The 21,413-nt window shown below is 50.8% G+C and overlaps 1 protein-coding gene across 4 annotated transcripts in view; it reads right to left on the bottom strand.

The window, feature by feature from the left end:
- Positions 1-10,576, bottom strand: part of MARK2 (microtubule affinity regulating kinase 2) — a 73,346-nt gene extending 62,770 nt beyond the window's left edge. For 2 of the 4 annotated variants that reach the window (XM_030811011.1, XM_003274142.2), the window contains exon 1: positions 9,949-10,576. In XM_030811011.1, coding sequence (XP_030666871.1) covers positions 9,949-10,002 — 54 coding nt within the window. In that variant the 5' untranslated portion in view covers positions 10,003-10,576. The remainder of the gene's footprint in view (positions 1-9,948) is intronic. The other 2 variants (XM_003274141.3, XM_003274139.4) reach the window with 2 other exon arrangements.
- Positions 10,577-21,413: the final 10,837 nt, after the last annotated feature.

The following is a 21,413-nucleotide window of genomic DNA, read 5'->3' as shown; positions in this document are numbered from 1 at the left end:
TCAGGTGATCCGCCTGCCTTGGCCTTCCAAAGTGCTGGGATTACAGGCATGAGCCACTGCACCCGGCCCACCAAACCTGCTCTTAACCATAGTGGAACCACTATCGGAAGTCAAAAAGTGTTCAAAAAGTGTTGGAGTCTCCTCTCAGCTGTGCCATAAGCTCAACATAATCAGTACACTATGTGAGATGGTGCTGGCCTACGGAGCCCCACTTCCTGTGACTGGAGAACCAGTAATTCAAACTTTCATGGGCAAAAAGACAAAGCAACAATCTCCAAGTGGCTTCAATACTACATGCAAAGATAGCCAATGACAGTCTTCTGTGGCGGAGAAGTAGGGAGTGATGGAGTGAGTGAAAAGTCCAGAAGGTGGAGGGGGCCAGGTGTGACCTGTAGTCCCAGTACTCTGAAGCTAAGGTGGGAGAATCACTTGAGCCTAGGAGCTATTTGAGGCCGCAGTGAGCTATGATCACACCACTGCATACTAGCCTGGGTGACAGGGTGAGACTCTGTCTCTTAAAAACAACAAGGTCAGGAGCGGTGGCTCACGCCTGCAACCTCAGCACTTTGGGAGGCCGAGGCGGGCAGAGCACGAGGTCAGGATATCGAGACCATCCTGGCCAACATGGCGAAATCCCATCTCTACTAAAAATGCACGGTGGCTCACGCCTATAATCCCAGCACTTTGGGAGGCCAAGGTGGGTGGATCATGAGGTCAGGAGATTGAGACCATCCTGGCTAACACAGTGAAACCTCGTCTCTACTTTAAAAAAAAAAAGTACAAAAAATTAGCTGGGTGTGGTGACAGGCACCTGTAGTCCCAGCTACTTGGGAGGCTGAGGCAGGAGAATGGCATGAACCCGGGAGGCGGAGCTTGCAATGAGCCAAGATCACGCCACTGCACTCCAGCCTGGGTGTCAGAGCGAGACCCTGTCTCAAGAAAAAAAAAAAAAAAATTAGCCGGGTGTGGTGGTGCATGCCTGTAGTACCAGCTACTTGGGAGGCTAAGGCAGAATTGCTTGAACCTGGGAAGCAGAGGTTGCAGTGAGCTGCGACTGTGCCACTGTACTCCAGCCTGGGCGACAGAGCAAGACTCCGTCTCAAAAAAACAAAAAAAAACAAAAAGACACAACAAAAAGATGGAGAAAAAAGGGAGCTGCACATGGGATATCAGAAACCAAAGCAAAACTTGTGCTGAAATGGTAATCAGAAGCAATGAGTAGCTCACTGTAGTATCAACAGGGGTAACCAGCCCCCAAGGACAAGGTCTAGGCTGGCGCTCTGTCTGCAGGTAGTTACACTCACTAATTACTAAACGTTCATATTTTGTCATTTCCTGCTTAGCTGGGAGACTGGGAAATATCCTACCTGGCTGGGCCTTGCTCCCTGAGAAAGACTCCCTACTGCTATTGCACACGTGGTGACCAGTAGCTCCCACCATTCCTACAGGTTGTTTCCCATGGCTGAAGTCCCTGTAAGCTGCCACAGACCAAAAACTATTTTTTCTCTCTTTTCTTTCCCAGCAGGCCTGGACAGACAGTCCCATTGCGTGGACCAAAAAAGGCCTGGGATGTCACTGAATTTAGCAGCCAGATCATAGCAGTAAGGAGTCCTGCTCCCCTTCCAGACCCATAAATGAGGAGCCAAAGGCAGACCCAGTCCCTTCCTCCTGGCCAGGCTGAGGGCCTTTCACCAAGTTGTGAACTGGCAAGGGGGCCCAAAAAAGGAGTTAATGTTTTAGAGCTTTCAGTGAAAGGTGTAAAAAGCAAAGCTGTCTTCAGGTTCAGCATAGGGTGGAGAGAAAGCCTCCTCCCTGGAGTTAAGGACCAGCTCAGAGACCCATTCAGTGTTTGGGGGAGAAGGGGGGTGTTGACAGATAGATGTCTTCCAAACTTCCACCTCAACAAACACAGCCCCAAAGGAGGCAGACCTTTGTATTGCCAACTTCCCAAAGAGCACACAAGAAAATAGGCCGAGGCTGCCCAAAACCAGCTTGACTGGTTCTACAGAGAAGCCCCTGGTCTGCTCCGCCTTCCTCATGTTAAAAAGAAAAAGGCCAAAAAGGTGGCTGGAAGCCAGTCACTGAACACAGCCCTCCTCTCTTTCTGCCAGGCACCAGTTGTCCTTCAGGATCACCTAGCTACCAGTATCAGTGTCCATCTCCCCTCCTCTCCTACCAAATCTTCTGTTTGTTTAGTTTTATAAGCCTAAAATTAATGATTTGGTGTAAAAAGGAAATGAATTTACTTTTGCCCTTTTTGCCATTTTCTAACGAGAAATGTAAGGAATAACTGCAAGTAGGGGGAAATAAGTGCCAACCCAAAGACAGACATCTGTGGAAAGAACCCCCACAGGGACTGACAAACCTTATTTATCTTGAGATGGGGTCTCACTCTGTTGCCCAGGCTGGAATGCAGTGGCATGATCACAGCTCACTGCAGCCTCAACTTCCCAGGCTCAAGTGATCCTCACATCTCAGCCTTCTGAGTAGGTGGGATACAGGCATGTGCTACCACACCCAGGTAACTTTTTAAAAATATTTTTGGGCTGGGCGTGGTGGCTCACGCCTATAATCCCAGCACTTTGGGAGGCCAAGGTGGGTGGATCATGAGGTCAGAAGATCGAGACCATCCTGGCTAACACGGTGAAACCCGTCTCTACTAAAAATACAAAAAAATTAGCCAGGTGGGGTGGTGGGCGCCTGTAGTCCCAGCTACTCGGGAGGCTGAGGCAAGAGAATGGCGTGAATCCGGGAGGCGGAGCTTGCAGCGAGCCGAGATCGCACCACTGCACTCCAGCCTGGGCGACAGAGCGAGACTCTGTCTCAAAAAAAAAAAAAAATTTTTTTTTGGCCAGGCAGGGTGACTCATGCCTATAATCCTAGCACTTTGGGAGGCTGAGGCAGATCATGAGGTCATGAGTTCAAGACCAGCCTGACCAACACGGTGAAATCCCGTCTCTACTAAAAATACAAAAATTAGTGGGGTACAGTGGTGTACGCCTGTAATCTCAGCTATTCAAGAGGCTGAGACAGGAGAATCACTTGAATCCGGGAGGCAGAGGTTGCAGTGAGCTGAGATTGCACCACTGTACTCCAGCCTGGGCGACAGAGCAAGACTCCATCTCAAAAACAAAAAAAAAATTTTTTTTTGTAGAAATGAAGTCTCTCACTATGTTGCTCAGGCTGGTCTTGAACCCCTGGGCTCAAGTGATCCTCCTGCCTTGGCCTCCCGAAGTGCTGGGATTACAGATATGAGCCACCACGCCTACCTTGAGAAACTTGAAACATTCCAGACAAAAACAGACATGAAGATAAAGGGATCTAGCCTATTTATACTTATCAGAGGAGGAGATGTCTAGAGGGCAAGAGGAGGAACTGGGATGCCTCCTCCTCTGAGACACAACTGGAAATCAAGAGGTCAGATTCTCTCTGGGTGCTGTTTTAGAATCAGCTGTTTGCACCGTCTCAGTCTAAAAGATGAGCAACGATGCCAGGTGCGGTGGCTCCTGTGATCCCAGTACTTTGAGAGGCCACGGCAGGCAGATCACTTGAGTCCAGGAGTTCAAGACCAGCCTGGCCAACATGGTGAAACCCTATCTCTACTAAAAATACAAAAAGTGGCCAGGCGTGGAGGTGCGCACTTGTAATCCTGGTTATTTGGAAGGCTGAGGCATGACAATTGCTTGAACCTAGTAGGTGGAGGTTGCAGTGAGCTGAGATCCTGCCACTGCACTCCAGCCTGGGTGACAGAGCAAGATTGTCTCAAAAAAAAAAAGATGAGCAATGACCTTCAATGGCCTATATCAAAAAGGAAAGGGGCGGGGAGCAGTAACATTCTGCTCAGGAGTTAGCACTCTCAGGGTTAACCTGGGGATAGCCTGGCTCTCCAGCAGTGGGAAGAGGGTGACTTCCTCCCCCACAGGTTTGTAAAGGCTTACTCTTCCCTTTACAGAGACAGAAGGGAGAAAATGCATAGATAACACTTCAGTGACTCACTCATGTTTGATGAAGGCTGGGAGGAGGCCTGGAGAATCCAAGCTTCAAGCGCAAAACGTACAAATACTGGAATCTCCCGTCAAGAGAAGGAAATTTAGCCACCTACCTGGTTTGTCATTTTGCTGAACTTCCACTGAAGGAGGAAGGGCCAGGTTTAAACTCCACCCACCCTTTCCACATCCATCTCAATTTTTGCTTTGATGGGAAAGTGGGGAAACTGGCGGCCCCACCATGGCTAAAAGAGAATCAAATCCTTTCTATACTTTTTCTCAAAGCAGAGGCCTAGTAGCTCCAGTCCACAGCTTAACCAAGCAGAGGGAATAGGGGCTGGTCCTGGTTACTGCAGGAAAGCCTCATCAGGCAGTCTCAGGAAAGGAAGGTGACCACCCTCCTCACCCTTTCCATCTGCTGAGGTTACTTCATTCCAATCCATTAATGGGCTTCAAAGTGCTGCTGGGGGGAGTCCATTTAGCAGAGAAGCTATCATGGGGCCAAAGGTGGTACCCACCCCCTACCCCATTTGTCGATAATGGGCCACAAAGTCTGAGGCTTGGCTGCACTCTAGACATAAAATATTCATTCAAGTCGACATAATACATACGTAGGAACCTCATGGAAGCTCCTGGGAGAAGAGAAATGCCAGCCAGGTGGCTAAGTGCTCAATGGGAAAGAGTTCATGAAGGCCTGGGTTAGTCCTGATCAAATGCCCACTGAGAATTGGGTTGTTCCGTCCAAAGGGGAAACAATCTAGTCTGAGAAGTTCTGACTCCCAAGAGCTCAAACCCTGCAAATCTCTTAGGCAGGCAAAGTCTCAATCCCTTCCCACCTCATAGGCACCAACTCTGCTTAGGACATTTATGCTGAGAAAAATCTCCAGCCCAAACTTTGGTTGGTCTGAAAGATTCAGTTATCCCTGTGCAAACTTTATTTGAATCTGCAGCAGGCCGAGTTTCAACAACTGTCTTACATCCATCTGTTTAGCTACTTCCTGAAGTCCATAAATTGGAGAAAAGTAATTTTTTTTTTTTCTGAGATAGTGTCTTGCTCTGTCACCCAGGCTGAAGTGCAGTGGCACAAACACAGCTCAATGCACTCTCGACCTCCCCAGCTCAAGCCACCCTCTTGCCTCAGCCTTTTGTGTAGCTGCAACCACAGGCATGTGCCACCATGCCCAGCTAAATTAAAAAAAAATTTTTTGTAGAGATGGAGTCTCACTTTATTGATGGTCTTGAACTCCTGGCCTCAAGCAATCCTCCTGCCTTGGCTTCCCAAAGTGCTAGGATTACAGGCATGAGCCATGGTGCCTGACCAGAGAGAAATTATTATAATTTACTAGGTACAGTTACTTTTCAGGTTCAAAGGTTACGAACTCCAAGGACTCCCAAAGCCCTTGATCTAACAACACTTCCTTCCTGATCTCTAGGGCCAAGCCGAAAGTGACACTATTTGGTCTGACATTCACCCACATTCCTGACCAGAAGGCAGCACCACCAAGGAGCCCCTGGCCAGAATCAAAGGACAGAGTGAGAATTAGCACCAGGGCACACTGCTGCACAGCTCAGTGTGGAGCAAGATGCTAGCTAGCTGATCCAATCTACCTAAGTGACACCAAAAACAAAAAAATATATTTATCCAGCAGATCACCTGAGGTCAGGAGATCGAGACTAGCTTGGCCAACATGGCAAAACCCTGTCTCTACTAAAAATACACAAATTAGCCAGGCATGGTGGTGGGCACCTGTAGTCCCAGCTACTCCAGGAGGCTGAGGCAGGAGAATCGCTTGACCCAGGAGGCGGAGGTTACAGTGAGCCGAGATCACATCACTGCACTCCAGCCTGGGCGACAGAGCAAGACTCTGTGTCAAAAAAAAAAAAAAGATTTTTATATATATATTTTTATCCAGAGTCAACAATGGGGGTCCAATGAAGAGTGTTTGGAGTAGTTCAGCTGTTCTTTATAGGATCTTGTAACTTTGTTTTCTTCACCAGTACTTCTAAACTCCCCTTCCTAGAACTGAGAGAATAAACAATGCCACTCACTGCCTAGAAGCCTGACAGCAGCCCCCTCCCTTCCCACTGCAGCAGAAGTGGGGTGAGTTTTCTCTCAATCCCCCTCTCATAACTTCTGAGGCCCAGAGGTGGGGCAGGTACCAGATGGAGTAGCCTCTCCCCCAGGTGTTATGGAAAACTCTAGCAGGTGAACTCTGGAAGCTGGACCTTTCTCCAGGCTTGCCTGTGACTGCTGCTGCTGGCTGGAAGACAAACAGTCATCTTCCTGATGGCTTTCGAAACTGCCAAGCTTCAGGCCAGCAGAGCCATTTGGAAAAGAAGCGAACAGAAAGCTCAGCTCACAGACTAAGAATCCCCCAAACTACCAGCCCCAGATTAGAACCCTCCTTCTGCAAAAGCAAGAAGTCTATGGCTGTGAAAAAGCACATCTGGAATCAGGTGTCACAAAAAACCATCTTAAAGACAGGGCTTAACTTTTTTTTTTTTTTTTAATCTCCTACTTTCACTGTTATAAGCGAAGTCGACAGCAAACAGGCAATCTCCCTGTAATGCAAGGTTTATTTTTATGCTTCAACATTTTCAGTGTCTGTGTGTTTCAGAGTGATCAAAGGGCTCCTGGAAACAGGTTCTCATCAGGCACATTTTTAAAGAAGAGGGAGAGGAAGAGCAAGAAAAGAGACTGGAGACAACCAGTGGTGTCTGTTTACCTATTTTCTGGTAAAACCAGTTTAAATAATTTAAATTTAAATAAGGTGACAGAGGACCTTTAGGGGAGGAAATCAGCCCAACTAAATCCCCATTTTTAAAAAAAAAACATTAAGACTATAGTAATGACCAAGCTTCCATGACTACTTTAGCTAAAATCACAACAGGACCAAGAAGAGGTTTCTTTCACTTGGTGGCATGATCTATTCTCGGAGGCCAGTGTTTGATATACCTGGCCTTGTGACCTGAGGAGCTGCTGCTTGTCTTTTTTCCTGTTTTAAAGAATACAGGAATCAGGCCCGGCGCAGTGGCTCACGCCTGTAATCCCAGCACTTTGGGAGGCTGGATCACGAGGTCAAGAGATTGAGACCATCCTGGCCAACATGGTGAAACCCTGTCTCTACTAAAATCCAAAAAATTAGCCGGGTGTAGTGGTGTGTGCCTGTAGTCCCAGCTACTTAGGAGGCTGAGGCAGGGGAATCGCTTGAACCCAGGAGGCAGAGATTGCAGTGAGCCAAGATTGTGCCACTGCACTCCAGCCTGGCGACAGAACGAGACTCTATCTCAAAAAAAAAAAAAAAAAGAATACAGGAATCTGTCTGGAATAGGTGCACCCAAGGTTTTCCAAAGTCCCTGCTTTTACTGGAATGAGACTTAATATTAAGTCGATACGGTGACTGGCTACCCTGAGAACAACAGTAGAAGGTATGAAAGGGCTAAGGAGAATCTAAGTCCATAAAGAGTAGAAATAGGATGGGTAATTAATAATCGTAACAGGATGACAATGTATGCAGCTACTGCTCTGGGCAAAGTTATCAAAGAGCAAAGAGCTTACTTACATTCCCAAATGGTCACTGATTGCTGCTATCATGGAATCAGTGGATGCGCACTACGGTGGAATTCCTACTATATGCTCAGCAGTATGCTAGGCATGTAAGGAAGAAAGGAAATCAACACACATCACAGGAAAAATACCATGGCAATAATACATTTACATGTAGTAAGCAGCACAAAGAAACCACACTGAGGCAGTCTGTTACTCTGCTCTGTTGAACACAATGCCCCCCACCAGCCTCACTGAGAGAGTAGGCACTCCATCACCACTCCCCAAATGCCTGAGGGTGCCAGTCAGTCACTTGGCCTCCTCCTACCAGCTCACGATCAACAGTCTGGGAAAGTTCTCTGGTTAAGCAGGGTTTACCTGCTAAAACAAAGGTTGTGAGAGGAAAAAGGGTGGAATAAGCAACCTCAAGAGGGCCCAGAGAAAGCAATTCCCAGTAAAGAGAGAGAAACAGCCGGTAGGCAAGGGAGAGAAAGACTGCGAGACACAGAACATGCTCCTCTGTCTCCAAAGACCCCTGTCCCATGCAGAACCAGCTGCCAAACCCAGTGATGAAATGGAAATCAACCATCCCTCCCTCTCAACCCCTATTTCACCCCCAGAAGCAAATAATGCACAAGTAATAAAAGGGTCAACGCTGCAGAGAAAAACTCTGCCTAGAACTTCTCTTGAGTTCCTAACTGCCCAGGTGACAGAGGGCCAGGGTGTAACAAAATTGAAAAACACAGTAAAAGAAAGGAGATAAGATTTTTCAAAGAAAAATGTTCACATGCAAGAGAATACAACAACTGCTCTACCGGGCTACAAAGAAAGAAGGGAGTAAGAAGGAAACATAAAGGATGGAAGGAGGGGAAAGAAGGCAAAAAGCACAGCAGCTCCGGGGCGGAAGCACTTCTTTTTCAAGTCAAGTTTTTTTGGCCTAGTAAAGTTCTCCACCAAGAAAGGTATGACAGGCAGGGGACTCTGCACAGAGCAGTCAGCAAAGGAAGCTAGAGACGGTGAAAGAAAGGGGAGCGGTGGAAAGTGGACGTCTCTGGGATCAAAAGTGAGATGACACAGAAAGGCTAAGACTTGGGTGACAAACCATAGCAGTGATTGCCAGGATGAGGGGGACCGTGTAGAGTCGTGAGGCTGAGGTGTAGCTCAAGAAACTAGCATGCAAAACACCTGGACTTCCTGGGAATTACAGAGACTTAGCCAATAGGAACAGAATGGATCCAAGCATGGTGGGGGGATACACAGGACATGAAGAAGGCAGAAGACTAATGTGGAGATGAAAGGCAACGCTGATTAAAAAGCACAGTAAGGAAGATGGGGTGGGGTGGAGAACAGGAAGGCAACAAGCGAGAAAGAAAATACTCTAAGTGCCAGGCACGGGAGTGAAGACACAGAAAGTCATCATGGTTTGTGTTACAGCGTACGAAGACAGAAAGGCAAAAACTGTGATGCAGCGAGGTCTGGGAAAGGACTGAGCAACAGGTTGTGTTAATACGGTGGGGCCAAGTGTCTCTCGGTTGGAAGGAAGAGCCCAGTAGAAGGCTTGTAGAACACTCACAGAGAGAAACACGAAGCCCAGGGACCTAAAAGCCAAACCCGAGGGGAAGAGAACAAGAGGGATCCAAAGACTCTGAAGGGAGTGGTGATTGGAACCCCAAACGCAACCTGTGGGAAAACTATGCGCATGACAGCTGTGGGGAAACACGGAAGCGACAAATGCCAGCGCCAGGATCCAGGGAGCTCCTGGAGCAAAGAAGGGAAAGTGATGAGCAAAGAGTAGGCGAAGGATTTGGAAAGGTGATGAGGGTGGAGCTGGTGGGTTGCAAGCAAGAGGGAGAGCACAATTTGGAAAACGAAGAAGCAGGGTAGAAAAAGCTGGGGGAACTGCAAGGGGCCAGGGATCGAGAGCGCAGTCCAGGGCAAGGACCCTGAGGGTGATAACCCAGAGACTGGCAGAACCGGTGCGGGAGGAGGGGAAGCGAGGCAGGAGAGACGAAGGGAGAGGTGGACAACGATCTATGGCAAATCGCGGGGTGCTGCTATTCGAGGAGCGGGAGGGTGGCTGCTTTAAGCGTGGGTGGAGGAAGACCAGAAAGGCCCCTGAGAGAAAAAGGGAAGAGAAAGGGAAGCTGGGGAGGTGACACGGAAGAGCGCAGGAGGGCGGTGAGGGGAAAGGGGGTTGGCAGAAAGACAAGTGTGCAGCTTGGAGTCAGGACGAGGTGGGTCCCAGGTCAGGACTCGGAAGCGGGATGTGCGGAGCCGGAGCCGGGAGCCGGATGACAGGGCAGCCGAGGCTTGCAGGATGGCAGCAGGGGCAGGAGGAGAGCAGAAGAGGGAGGAGGCTCCGCAAGGTGCAAGGGGCCCAGCCAGAGAATTCGGGGAGCCCTCGGGGCTCCTTACCTGCTCCGTGTCCCTCTCGTTCAGCGTGGGTAGGGGGGTCCGAGCGCTGGACATGGCGCCGGTATCTCGGGGGAGGGAACCGAGAAGCTTGGAGGAAGGGAGGGAAGGGAAGGCGCGGAGCCCGGCCGGGCGGGGCTTCTCACAGCAGGAGCACCCGCCGCATGGGCCCCGGCCGGGGGTGCGGGGAGGCCGGGCAGCCGCTCACGCCAGCCCGGGGATGCGCCGCTCGGGCTAGGCCGCGCCGGCTCCGAGCGGCTCCAGACCGCACCCCCCCGACCCCCGGCTGGGCTGTGCCGACTTTCGGCCGGGCCGCGCCGCTCCGCCTACTCTCTGCCGCCGCAGCCGGCCGCCTGCCTCGCTCCTCCCCTGCCCTCAGCGGCACTGCTCCGCGCCCGGCACACAGGCAGCCGCCGCCGGACCTGCTGCTCCCAACATGGCCGCCACCACCGCCGGCCCTCGGCTCTTTCCGCCGGCAGCAGCCGGAAACATACGAAGCGGCTAGAAACGGGAGGTGGGGCGCGTCTTCTCCTCCCGGCCACAGACTACGGGTGAATTCCGGAAACAGCCGAAGAAGGTAACCCCCGGGGACGCGCGCACCTCTTCGATTCCGAAGACGAAGCTTCGGCTCTGTTTACGGAAATCCACGAAGCGACCCCGGGTACCTACCCCCCGCCCCCGTCCACGGCCATCCAGCCACGCCCACCGGCCTTTCCCCGCCCACTTCAAGAGGGCTTTCGGCAGTTTCCGGAAATACCCGAAGCTGCCCCGCGTGGTGAGCCGGCCACGCCCCCTCCCACAGCCCTGCCGAGGGCGGTCGTCGGCCATTTCCGGCAACACCCGAGGCCCTCCGAGCACCCGGTCGTTTCCCCGGGTGGCTCTCGGAGTCTGATTCGTTTCGTGTCTTTCCGTCAGTTTTCGGGCATTTTCAAACCTTGAATAGGAAGCGTGGGTCACCTGTCTGTGCTTGTGATTTGACTAAATACAAAACAAGATTGTTAGCCGTCCCTGCGATTGGCATCCTCTGGTTCTATAGCAGCTTCCTGTCTGCATTTCTGTCCATCTGTCGGTCAGCTCATAAAATCCATCTTGTTTTTATCATCTAGCCTATCAATATACCTGTCAAATGCAGCATCAGTCTATTGCCTGTCTGCCACCGTCTATCTTGGCTTCTATGGATCCATCCGTGCATTCCCGCATCTAGTCCGCAGGGCTCGGCAAGGCCCCAGGCAGGCCCAGGGCAGCGTCCTCTGGACCGGATGCGGGAGCGTCCAGGGCCCTGCATTTCAGCCCCAGCTCTGCCATGTGCCAATGCTGCATGATCTTGGAAAAATCACATAACATCACTGAGTTTAGGCTCCTGTTTCCTATGCCTTTGCTCCTGCGTTGACACTCGAAATGACATTTCTGAATTCCAATTACCTTTTAAAATGCCTCTGCAAGATAAGGCATTTAAAGTTTATTTTCTTTCCTCCTCTGGGCCTCATTTTCCCCATCAGTAAAGTGAAGCCATTGGATTCATGAACTCGGAGGTCCTTCTCGGCTTCGGAGAGCCCTTGACTAAGAGGAAGTCTGTATGGCAACTGCAGTCCACTCCTCACTTCCCCTTACACTGTGTTACCAAGGACAGGCAGTATCCTGGGCTGATTTCCCCAGCGCCAAGCTGTCCTCATCCGTAGTACCTGGAACACATTGGAACCACACCCGCCCATCAGTGGCTTAAGGTGGACAGGAGGCAGAGGCCCCACAGGAGTCAGAAACCAGACTCAGGCAACAGGTTCCCAAAGGTACAGGAGCAGAGAGGCCCCAGGAGTTATTGGGAAAACTGCTGACTGAACCCCTGCTACTTGACCTCCAACTCCCAGCTACAGCATCTTGAGCTAGCCTTCATTCATCCTATCAATCAGAGAAATAGGCATCTGAGCAGATGTAATTACCGGGGTATGAAAGTACTTCCTAAGGCAACAGGTATCACTACACTCTTAGTAAATCCCTGGGACTCCAGCACTGCTCCCCATGCCACATGCCAGCTCTATTCAGGCACCCAACCGTTGAGGAAGAAAGTGGTGAAGGCACACCCATGAAGGTGAGGGAAACAGAGAAGGACAGAGGACATTTCACTCCCCCAACCCAAATTCAATCCTTAAGAATCATCTGCCCTCTGGTGGCCAAAAGGAGACACATTGCTGATTCCTGTGCCTGGTATCACCTCTAATGCCAGGGTCTGGAAAGCAGGGAAAAAGCGAGAGGAAGCAGTTGGTGGTCGGTGTTCCAGCAGTCTCTCCCTGGTCCGCACTCTCGTCTAAATAGACTCCATCTTCTCCAAGCTTCTCACTCTAGCTCTAACCCCTGCCTCACCCCTGCCCTTTGACCTTCAGCCCCAACCCCTACCCTATGTATTCTTTCTCTTCCTTGCTAGCTTTGCACAAGGCTGCTGAGCTTGTCTCCCTGCCTAGACTCCCTCCAACCTACTGCATCAGACATGTCAGAATAATCTTCCCAAAATCCAGCTCCAATAACATCTCTGCTCTGCTAGAAAGCTATCACCAGCTCCCTCACCGGTTATAGGCAGGGCTGGCTTCATGGGCCCATGACCCATGCAGTCACACAGAGCCCTGTACTCAGGAGGGCCCTGAGCTTGGATTAATGCTCTGCTGTCACCATCTTGAAATTTTTTTTTTAAGAGTGAATCTCGCTGTATCGCCCAGGCTGGAGTGCAGTGGTGCAATCTCAGCTCACTGCAACCTCCACCTCCCAGGTTCAAGTGATTCTCATGCCTCAGCCTCCCAAATAGCTGGGATTATAGGTGCTCACCACCACGCCCGGCTAATTTTTTGTGTTTTTAGTAGAGACAGGGTTTCACCATGTTGGCCAAGCTGGTCTCGAACTCCCAACCTCAAGCGATCCACCTGCCTCGGCCTCCCAAAGTGCTGGGATTACAGGTGTGAGCCACTGCGCCCGGCCCACTATCTTGACATTTTTGACCAAAGGGGCCATGCATTTCCATTTTGCACTGTGCCCCACAAATTATGTAGCTGGTCCTGGCTGTACGAAAAGCCTTTAGCCTGCATTCAAAACTTTGCTCAATCTGGCCTCACATTACCTTGCAATAACCTCTCCAAGTATCACTGATCATACTTCTCCCTAACTCCCACCCTGCTGCCAATCTCTCTCACTTCCATGCCTTTGTTCAAGCTGATAGATGACTGCCCGTCATCCACCTCAGCTTCCAGAACCACTTCAAGATCCAGTTCAAATCTCACCTACTCAAATCCATGAACCCTCCTAGTTCTCCTCAAAGATGAATTATTGCCACACATTTACCCCCTCTCTAAATCTGCAAATTCATTCGTTCATTCATTCAGCAAATCCCTATTGAGCACCTACTATGTGCAAGGCATTGTTTTAGGCTTTTAGGTAGATCGGTGAACAAAATAAAGATCTCTGCCTGCCAGGCGCCATGGCTCACGCCTGTAATCCCAGCACTTTGGGAGGCCAAGGTGGGTGGATCATGTGAGGTCAGGAGTTCGAGACCAGCCTGGCCAACATGGTGGAACCCCCATCTCTACTAAAAAAAAACACACAAAAAATTAGCCAGGCACGGTGGTGGGCATCTGTCTGTAGTCCCAGCTACTTGGGAGGCGGAGGCAAGAGAATCGCTTGAAACCAGGAGGCGGAGGTTGCAGTGAGCCGAGATCACGCCACTGCACTCCAGCTTGGGCAACAAGAGAGAAACTCTGTCTCAAAAACAAAACAAAACAAAACAAACTCTGCCCTTGGGGAGCTTACTTTTCATTTTGAGGAAGACATACAACAAACAAAAGAGTCAGTATTAAGTGATATCAGAAAAAAACAGAGCCGGCTAAGGGGGGTCAGGATTACAGGGGTGAGAGGGTGGAAGACAAGCTACAGTACTGAGGGGATTCATGAAGCCCTCACTGAGAAGGTGACACTTGAGTAAAAACTTGAAGGAGACCGGGCATGGTGACTCACACCTATAATCGCAGCACTTCGGGAGGCTAAGAAAAAAAAAGACTTGAAGGAGGTGAAGGCATGAGCTCTGCAGACATCTAGGGGAAGAGCAACCCAGGCAGAGGAGCATAACTGGCCCATTTTAAGAGCAAGGGGCCAATGAGCCTGGAGCACAGTGAGTGAGGAGGTAGGTGTGTGGCGACGGGAACCAGGCCTGGTGGGCTACCATTGTGGTTTTCCCTGGGAGTGGGATGAGTTGCCGCCGGAGTGACATGATCTAACTCGCTGCTGGGCTGAGAACAGAGTGAAAGGGCATGACAGAAGCAGACCCAGGGGACTAGCAAGGAGGCTTTTACAACAATTCAACGGAGAGATGCCAGTGGCTTGGGGCCAGACAGCAGCAGTGGAAGTAGTGAGAAGTGATCAGATTTGGGACATATTTGAAAGGTACAGCCAACAGGCTTTCGGAAGGGTTGGGGTTATGAAAGAGGGGAGTTAAAGACGATTGCAGGGCCGGGCGCGGTGGCTCATGCTTCTAATCCCAGCACTTTGAGAGGCCGAGGCGGGCGGATCACGAGGTCAAGAGATCGAGACCACGGTGAAACGCCCTCTCTACTAAAAAATACAAAAAATTAGCCAGGCGTGGTGGCGGGCGCCTGTAGTCCCAGCTATTGGGAGAGGCTGAGGCAGGAGAATGGCGTGAACCCGGGAGGCGGAGCTTGCAGTGAGCCGAGATCGCACCACTGCACTCCAGCCTGGGCTACAGAGCGAGACTCCGTCTGAAAAAAAAAAAGACAATTGCAGGTTTTCCCGCCTGAACAACTAAAAACAAAACACACACAGAGAGTAAAACTGCCGGGAGGTGTTGGCATTCAGCGGGCCCTTCAGGGCGACAGACTTTCCATCCTAGAACCATGACCTGATTTGTCCATCACCTTGCCAGAGAAGGCCCTGGTACCGGTGAACACTGCTGTGACTCAGTTGAAGCCTTGATTGGCCACATTTCGGTACTATGCCAAGGGGCGCTGGTTCCTCCAAAACCTGCTGAGATCCCTAGAGTTATTCAGGGCCTGAAAAAAAACAGTCAATAGTGCTCAAACTGGTAGCTTCAAACAGCTCACAGTCAAGGAAGCTGTGTTGAATGTTTCAGAGGCCACTGGGGTGTGGACATGGAGATCATAGGTGAGTGTGGCATCACTGGCTACAATGTTTGAAGATCCATCTTTAACATTTGATTTATATTTGATTTATGATTTGAATGTTCTTGGACCATAGGTGATCAGACTACTATCTGAATAAAATATGTCAAAAATTTTAAATTTAAAAACATTTCAGTGGCCGGGCGCGGTGGCTCACGCTTGTAATCCCAGCACTGTGGGAGGCCGAGGTGGGCGGATCAGGAGGTCAGGAGATCGAGACCACGGTGAAACCCCGTCTCTACTAAAAATACAAAAAATTAGCCGGGCGTGGTGGTGGGCGCCTGTAGTCCCAGCTACTCGGAGAGGCTGAGGCAGGAGAATGGCATGAACCCGGGAGGCGGAGCTTGCAGTGAGCCGAGATTGCGCCACTGCACTCCAGCCTGGGTGACAAAGCAAGACTCCGTCTCAAAAAAAATAAATAAATAAATAAAATAAAAATAAAAACATTTCAAATTTTAAATTTATTTATTTATGTATTTATGTATTTATTTTTTTGAGATGGAGTCTCCCTCTGTCTCCAGGCTGGAGCGCAGTGGTGCAATCTCAGCTCACTGCAACCTCCGCCTCCAGGATTCAAGAGATTCCTCTGCCTCAGCCTCCTGAGTAGCTGGGACCACAGGCATGCGCCACCACGCCTGGCCAATTTTTGTATTTTTAGTAGAGACGGGGTTTAATCATATTGGCGAGGCTGGTCTCGAACTCCTGACCTCATGATCCGCCCACCTCGGCCTCCCAAAGTGCTGGGATTACAGGCGTGAGCCAAGGCACCCAGCCCTTTTTTTAAAAAAAATAAGGCCTGACCCGGCATGGTGACTCATGCCTATAATCTCTGCACTTTGAGAGGCTGAGGTGGGTGAATGAATTGCTTGAGCTAAAGAGTTCGAGAGCAGTCTAGGCAACATGGCAAACCCCCGTCTCTACAAAAAATACAAATTTGCCAGTAGTCCCAGGTACTCAGGAGGCTGAGGTAGGAGGATTACACCTGAGCCTGGGAGGTCGAGGCTCCAGTGAGCTATGATCACACCACTGCACTCCAGCCTGGGCAACAGAGTGAGGCCCTGTCTCTAAATACTAATAAATAAATAAAATAAAAGCCAGGTGTGATGGCTCACGCCTGTAATCCCAGCACTTTGAGAGGCCAAAGTTGGTGGGGGGCATCCCTTGAGTCCAGGAGTTGGAGACCAGCCTGGGCAACATAGGGAGACCCCTGTTAGCTGGGCATGGTGGCACAACTGTAGTCCCAGCTACTTGGGAGGCTGAGGTGGGAGGATCACTTGAACCCAGGAGGTCGAGGTTGCAGTGAGCTATGATTGCACTACTGCGCTCCAGCCTGGGCAACAAGGTAAGACCCCTTTTTCCCTTTTGTTTCTTTCTTTTTTCTTATTTTCTTTTTCCTTTTCTTATCTCTTTTTTTTTTTTTTTTAGACGGAGTCTTGCTCTTTCGCCCAGGCTGGAGTGCAGTGGCACCATCTCCACTCACTGCAACCTCTGCCTCTTGGGTTCAGGTGATTCTCCTGCCTCAGCCTCCCAAGTAGCTGGCATTACAGGCGCCCGCCACCATGCGCAGCTAAGTTTTGTATTTTTAGTAGAGATGGGGTTTCGCCATGTTGGCCAGGCTGGTCTTGAACTCCTGACCTCAGGTGATCCGCCCGCCTTGGCCGCCCAAAATGCTAGGATTACAGGTGTGAGCCACCATGCCTGGCCAGAGCTCTTCCTTTACTAGCTCTGGAATGGCAGGCAAGTCACCGTGTTCATCTCGTTGTACCTGTTTCCTCACCTGTATAACGGGCGCAACATGAGGTGATCTGTGATGAACCCAGGGTAGGTGTCCTATCTGTACCCCATAGTTTCTAACACACTGCCTGCCCATGGGGTCCTTTATCGATGTTTGTGTGATCTGAGCAACGCAGGGTGGTCACCCCATCTCCCATCACACACCTGCTTTTCCTGCTTCCTCTGCCCGCCCCCACCAGATGTGGGGCTGGAGGAGATCCAAGCCATTGACATCGGTGTTGGGAACCCAAAGGCTGGCTCCTCTTCCTTCCTGGACGCCGGTACATTTGTCCTGAGAATGAGGGCGTTCTTTCTAGGGGAGAGAGGGACTGAGCAGATTTGGTGGCATGATGGCTCTGGGCTGAGGCACCTGGCTCCAGGGAGGTAGGAAGGCACACACCCCAGGAGGTGTTGCAGCCCCTTCCCTGTCCCTGCACCTGCAAGCAGCCTCAGTGGGGTGCCCCCCTCCCAAGAGACTCCGATGGCAGAGAGGGTCTGCAAGCCCATTAGAGACCCTCTCCCATCCCAGCCGCCATCTTCTTCCACAACTTAGGGGTGTGCAGGATTTCACAGTTTACAAAGGGCCCCAAATGCAGAGTCTCATTTGAGCCACATAGCAGCCCAGCTGTGTGTGGGGTGGAGGTGGGGGTGACTGCCGCATTTTCTGCAGAGAAACAGGAAGCTCAGATTGCAGGAGCATCTGTTGGAAAGCCTCAAGGCCTGGACCAGACCAGTTCCACCACTGGGGTGCGGCAGGGGCCCAGCCAGTGTCCCCCATTCCCATTCACACTCCCAAACGCTCCAGTTTCTCTTCAAGGAGGGCGGGGTGACTGTTCCCTTGTCTCAAACTGGCTTTGTCCACAAGAAAGAGAGGATTACCTGCCGGGCACGGTGGCTCACGCTTGTAATCCCAGCACTTTGGGAGGCCGAGGCGGGCGGATCATGAGGTCAGGAGATCGAGACTACGGTGAAACCCCGTCCCTACTAAAAATACAAAAAATTAGCCAGGCGTGGTGGTGGGCGCCTGTAGTCCCAGCTACTTGGAGAGGCTGAGGCAGGAGAATGGCGTGAACCCGGGAGGCGGAGCTTACAGTGAGCCGAGATTGCACCACTGCACTCCAGCCTGGGTGACAGAGCGAGACTCCGTCTCAAAAAAAAAAAAAAAAAAAAGAAAGAAAGAAAGAGAGGATTACCAGCATTGTGATATAAAAAGACATATATATTGGCCAGGCTCGGTGGCTTACACTTGTAATCCCAGCACTTTGGGAGGCCTAGGCGGGTGGATCACCTGAGGTCAGGAATTCAAGACCAGCCTTGGCAACATGGTGAAACCCCATCTCTACTAAAAATACAAAAAATTAGCTGGGCATGGTGGCGGCAAGCACCTGTAATCCCAGCTACTCGGGAGGCTGATGCGGGAGAATTGCTTGAACCCTGGAGGCGGAGGTTGCAGTGAGCCGAGATTGTGCCATCGCAATCCAGCCTGGGCCTCAAGAGCGAGACCCTGTCTCAAAAAAAAAAAAAAAAAAAGACAGCCGGGAGCGGGTGGCTCACGCCTGTAATCCCAGAACTATGGGAGGCCGAGGCAGGAGTTATCACGAGGTCAGGAGTTCGAGACCAGTCTGGCCAAGAGAACAGCCTGGCCAATATGGTGAAACCCCGTCTCTACTAAAAATACAAAAATTAGCTGGGCGTGGTGGTGGGCGCCTGTAATCCCAGCTACTCAGGAGGCTGAAGCAGGAGAATCACCGGAACCCGGGAGGTGGAGGTTGCAGTGAGCCAAAGATCACGCCATTGCACTCTAGCGTGGGCAACAGAGCAAGATTCAGACTCAAAAAGAAAATAAAAAGACATACATATATATCTGGTCTTCATCCGGATTTCTGGCCCAGAACTAAAACTCTTGGAATTTCCTGAGTGATGGGGAGAGAGGAGCATCTTTTGTTATTCATAATGTATCTCTTTTCACCACACCTGAGTTCACGCTAATGAGATGACTCTTGGAGGATGGGGCTGGTGGCCAGAGGAACCAACCACGTGATTAGGGGATTGCAACTTTCATCCCTACCCCAGACCTTGGGGAGGGAAGAGGGGCTGGAGATTGAGCCAATCACCAGTGGCCAATGATTTAATCAATCATGCCTAATGAAGCCTCCATAAAAACCCTAAATAATGGGGTTTGGGAGGTTCCAGGTCAGTGACAGCACCCCACCCACATGCCAGGAGGATGGCTCACTCCAACTCCACTAGGACAGAAGCTCCTGTGCTTGGAACCCTTCTGAACCTCGCCCTCAGTACCTCATCACCTGTTTGTCTATATCCTATGTAACTTCCTTTATAAACAAGTAAAAGTAAGTAAATGTTTCCCTAATTTTTTTTTTGTTTTTTGAGACAAGGTCTCATTCTGTCGCCCAGGCTGGAAGACAGTGGCTTGATCTCTGCTCACTGCAACTTCCACCTCCTGAGTTCAAGTGATTCTCCTGCCTCAGCTTCTGGAGTAGCTGAGATTACAGGCACCCGCAACCATGTCCAGCTAATTGTTGTATTTTCAGTAGAGATGGGGTTTTGCCATGTTGGCCAGGCTGGTCTCGAACTCCTGATCTCAGGTGATCCACTGCCTCGGCCTCCCACAGTGCTGGGATTACAGGCGTGAGTCACTGCGCCCAGCCTGTTTTCCTGATTTTTGTGAGCCATTACAGCAAATTATCAAACCTGAGGAGGGGGTTGTAGGAACTTCTAAATTTGGGCTGGTCAGAAGTACAGGTGACAAGCTGGGACCTAGAACTGGTATCTAAAGCAGGGACAGTCTGCTGGGACTGAGCCCTTCACCTGTGGGGTCTGTGCTAACTCCGGGTAGTGAGTGTCAGAACTGAATTTTCGCACAGCTGGCTGGTGTCTGCAGAGTCGGAGAAATGGTGTGGGCGCCCCCCTCCCCACTAACATTGGTGTCAGAAGTACTGGGAATGTAGAAAGTTTTTCCTTGTTAGGTATCCAAAAAGATCTCCCACACCTGGATCCCAAGGACGGCAGCTGGGAGGGCAGGAGGTGGCTGGCTTCAGAGAGCCAAGGAGGTCTGGGAAGTCAGGAAACGGGTGTGTGGCTCAGCCGTCAGGGGCAGCGGCACTTCCCCAACTTCTTCAACCAAACTCATGGTTGGGCCTCAGCACTACATGGATGAAGGTGCCACCACCAGCCCTGAGAGTCACCAACATTTGTGCAGAGCTTCTCCGGTGTTGCACCAGGATGCAGGACCAGGGTCAGGGACTCCAAGCCAGTGTGGAGTAGGAAAGCCCTGGGCAATCCATCAGTAAGGTCCTTCCAGCCTGGGCTGGAGTCACATCCTCAGCCCCACTTTCTCCAACTCTTTCCTGGAAGCCCAGAGGTGCCACACACAGCTGCTGGCCACACACATTCACATAGTCCCCAGGGCCCTGGCTGAGGCTGGGGAGACCCCTATTGGCCAAAATGTGGGGATGAAGTTCCCACCCACAGTCACTGTAGCAACCACCCTGTGCTGAGAACCACACTCCAGGGACCAGCATGCACTAGAAAAATGTCACACAGGAATACACACTCAGAGGGCACTCGAGAAACATTTATTGAGCACCTACTATGTGCCAGGCCCCAGGCAGGACACTTGGAAAACAAAGTCAATACAACCTGGTCCCTGCCCAGGAGCTCACAGTCTAGAAGGCCAAGCCATTAATCATAGAACAGCAAAGGTGCATTTAGCTTCACAATTTTACAACAAAGTTTTACATACGTTTTCTCAAGTGTAAACACCCAGCAACACAGTCATGTTGTTTTAAAAGCACATTGGCATAAATGTAAACACAAGTCACAGGATTGAAAGGATGAGAGAAAACCATTTGCAGTATTTGTGCTTGCAGAACCAGATTTTTAGCATTATTTATTCCTTCCTATCAGGTAGGATACAAGTTTTGCCAATCTGCGGATAATGGTGTTTGAGACACGGGAGTTCTGTGGCCGGCCTGCCTGCCTCACGTAGTGGGGGAGCCACACTAGATACAAGGCATCCTGAAGCCTTGGCCACTGCCTTCTGTCCACCACACCTCACTGTCTTTTAATGTCCCCTAGACAAAGATCCTGTATATTTTTAGGCTCCTCCTGAGCTTGTCAGATGGGGAGAAGGGACCATGTCCCAGGAGCCCACCAAGTCGTGAGATCCCTCATACCTGGCTTGGCACATGGTGACATCCCATCAGATGAGCACGCAGCACACGCTGCCCAGGCCCAGACCCTGCCTGCCCGAGATGAACTTCCTGGTTAGTCTCAAAATCTGGCAGTGTTGGCCGGGCACAGTGGCTCACGCCTGTAATCCTAGCACTTTGCCAGGTCGAGGTGGGCAGATCACCTGAGGTCAGGAGTTTGAGACCAGCCTGGCCAACATGATGAAACCCCATCTCTACCAAAAAATACAAAAATTAGCCAGGCATGGTGGCACACGCCTGTAATCCCAGGTACTCGGGAGGCTGAGGCAGAAGAATCGCTTGAACCTGGGAA

The sequence above is a fragment of the Nomascus leucogenys genome, chromosome 4, assembly GCF_006542625.1.
Source record: "Nomascus leucogenys isolate Asia chromosome 4, Asia_NLE_v1, whole genome shotgun sequence".
NCBI lineage: Eukaryota > Metazoa > Chordata > Mammalia > Primates > Hylobatidae > Nomascus > Nomascus leucogenys.
This window is presented reverse-complemented; position numbering and strand designations above follow the sequence as displayed.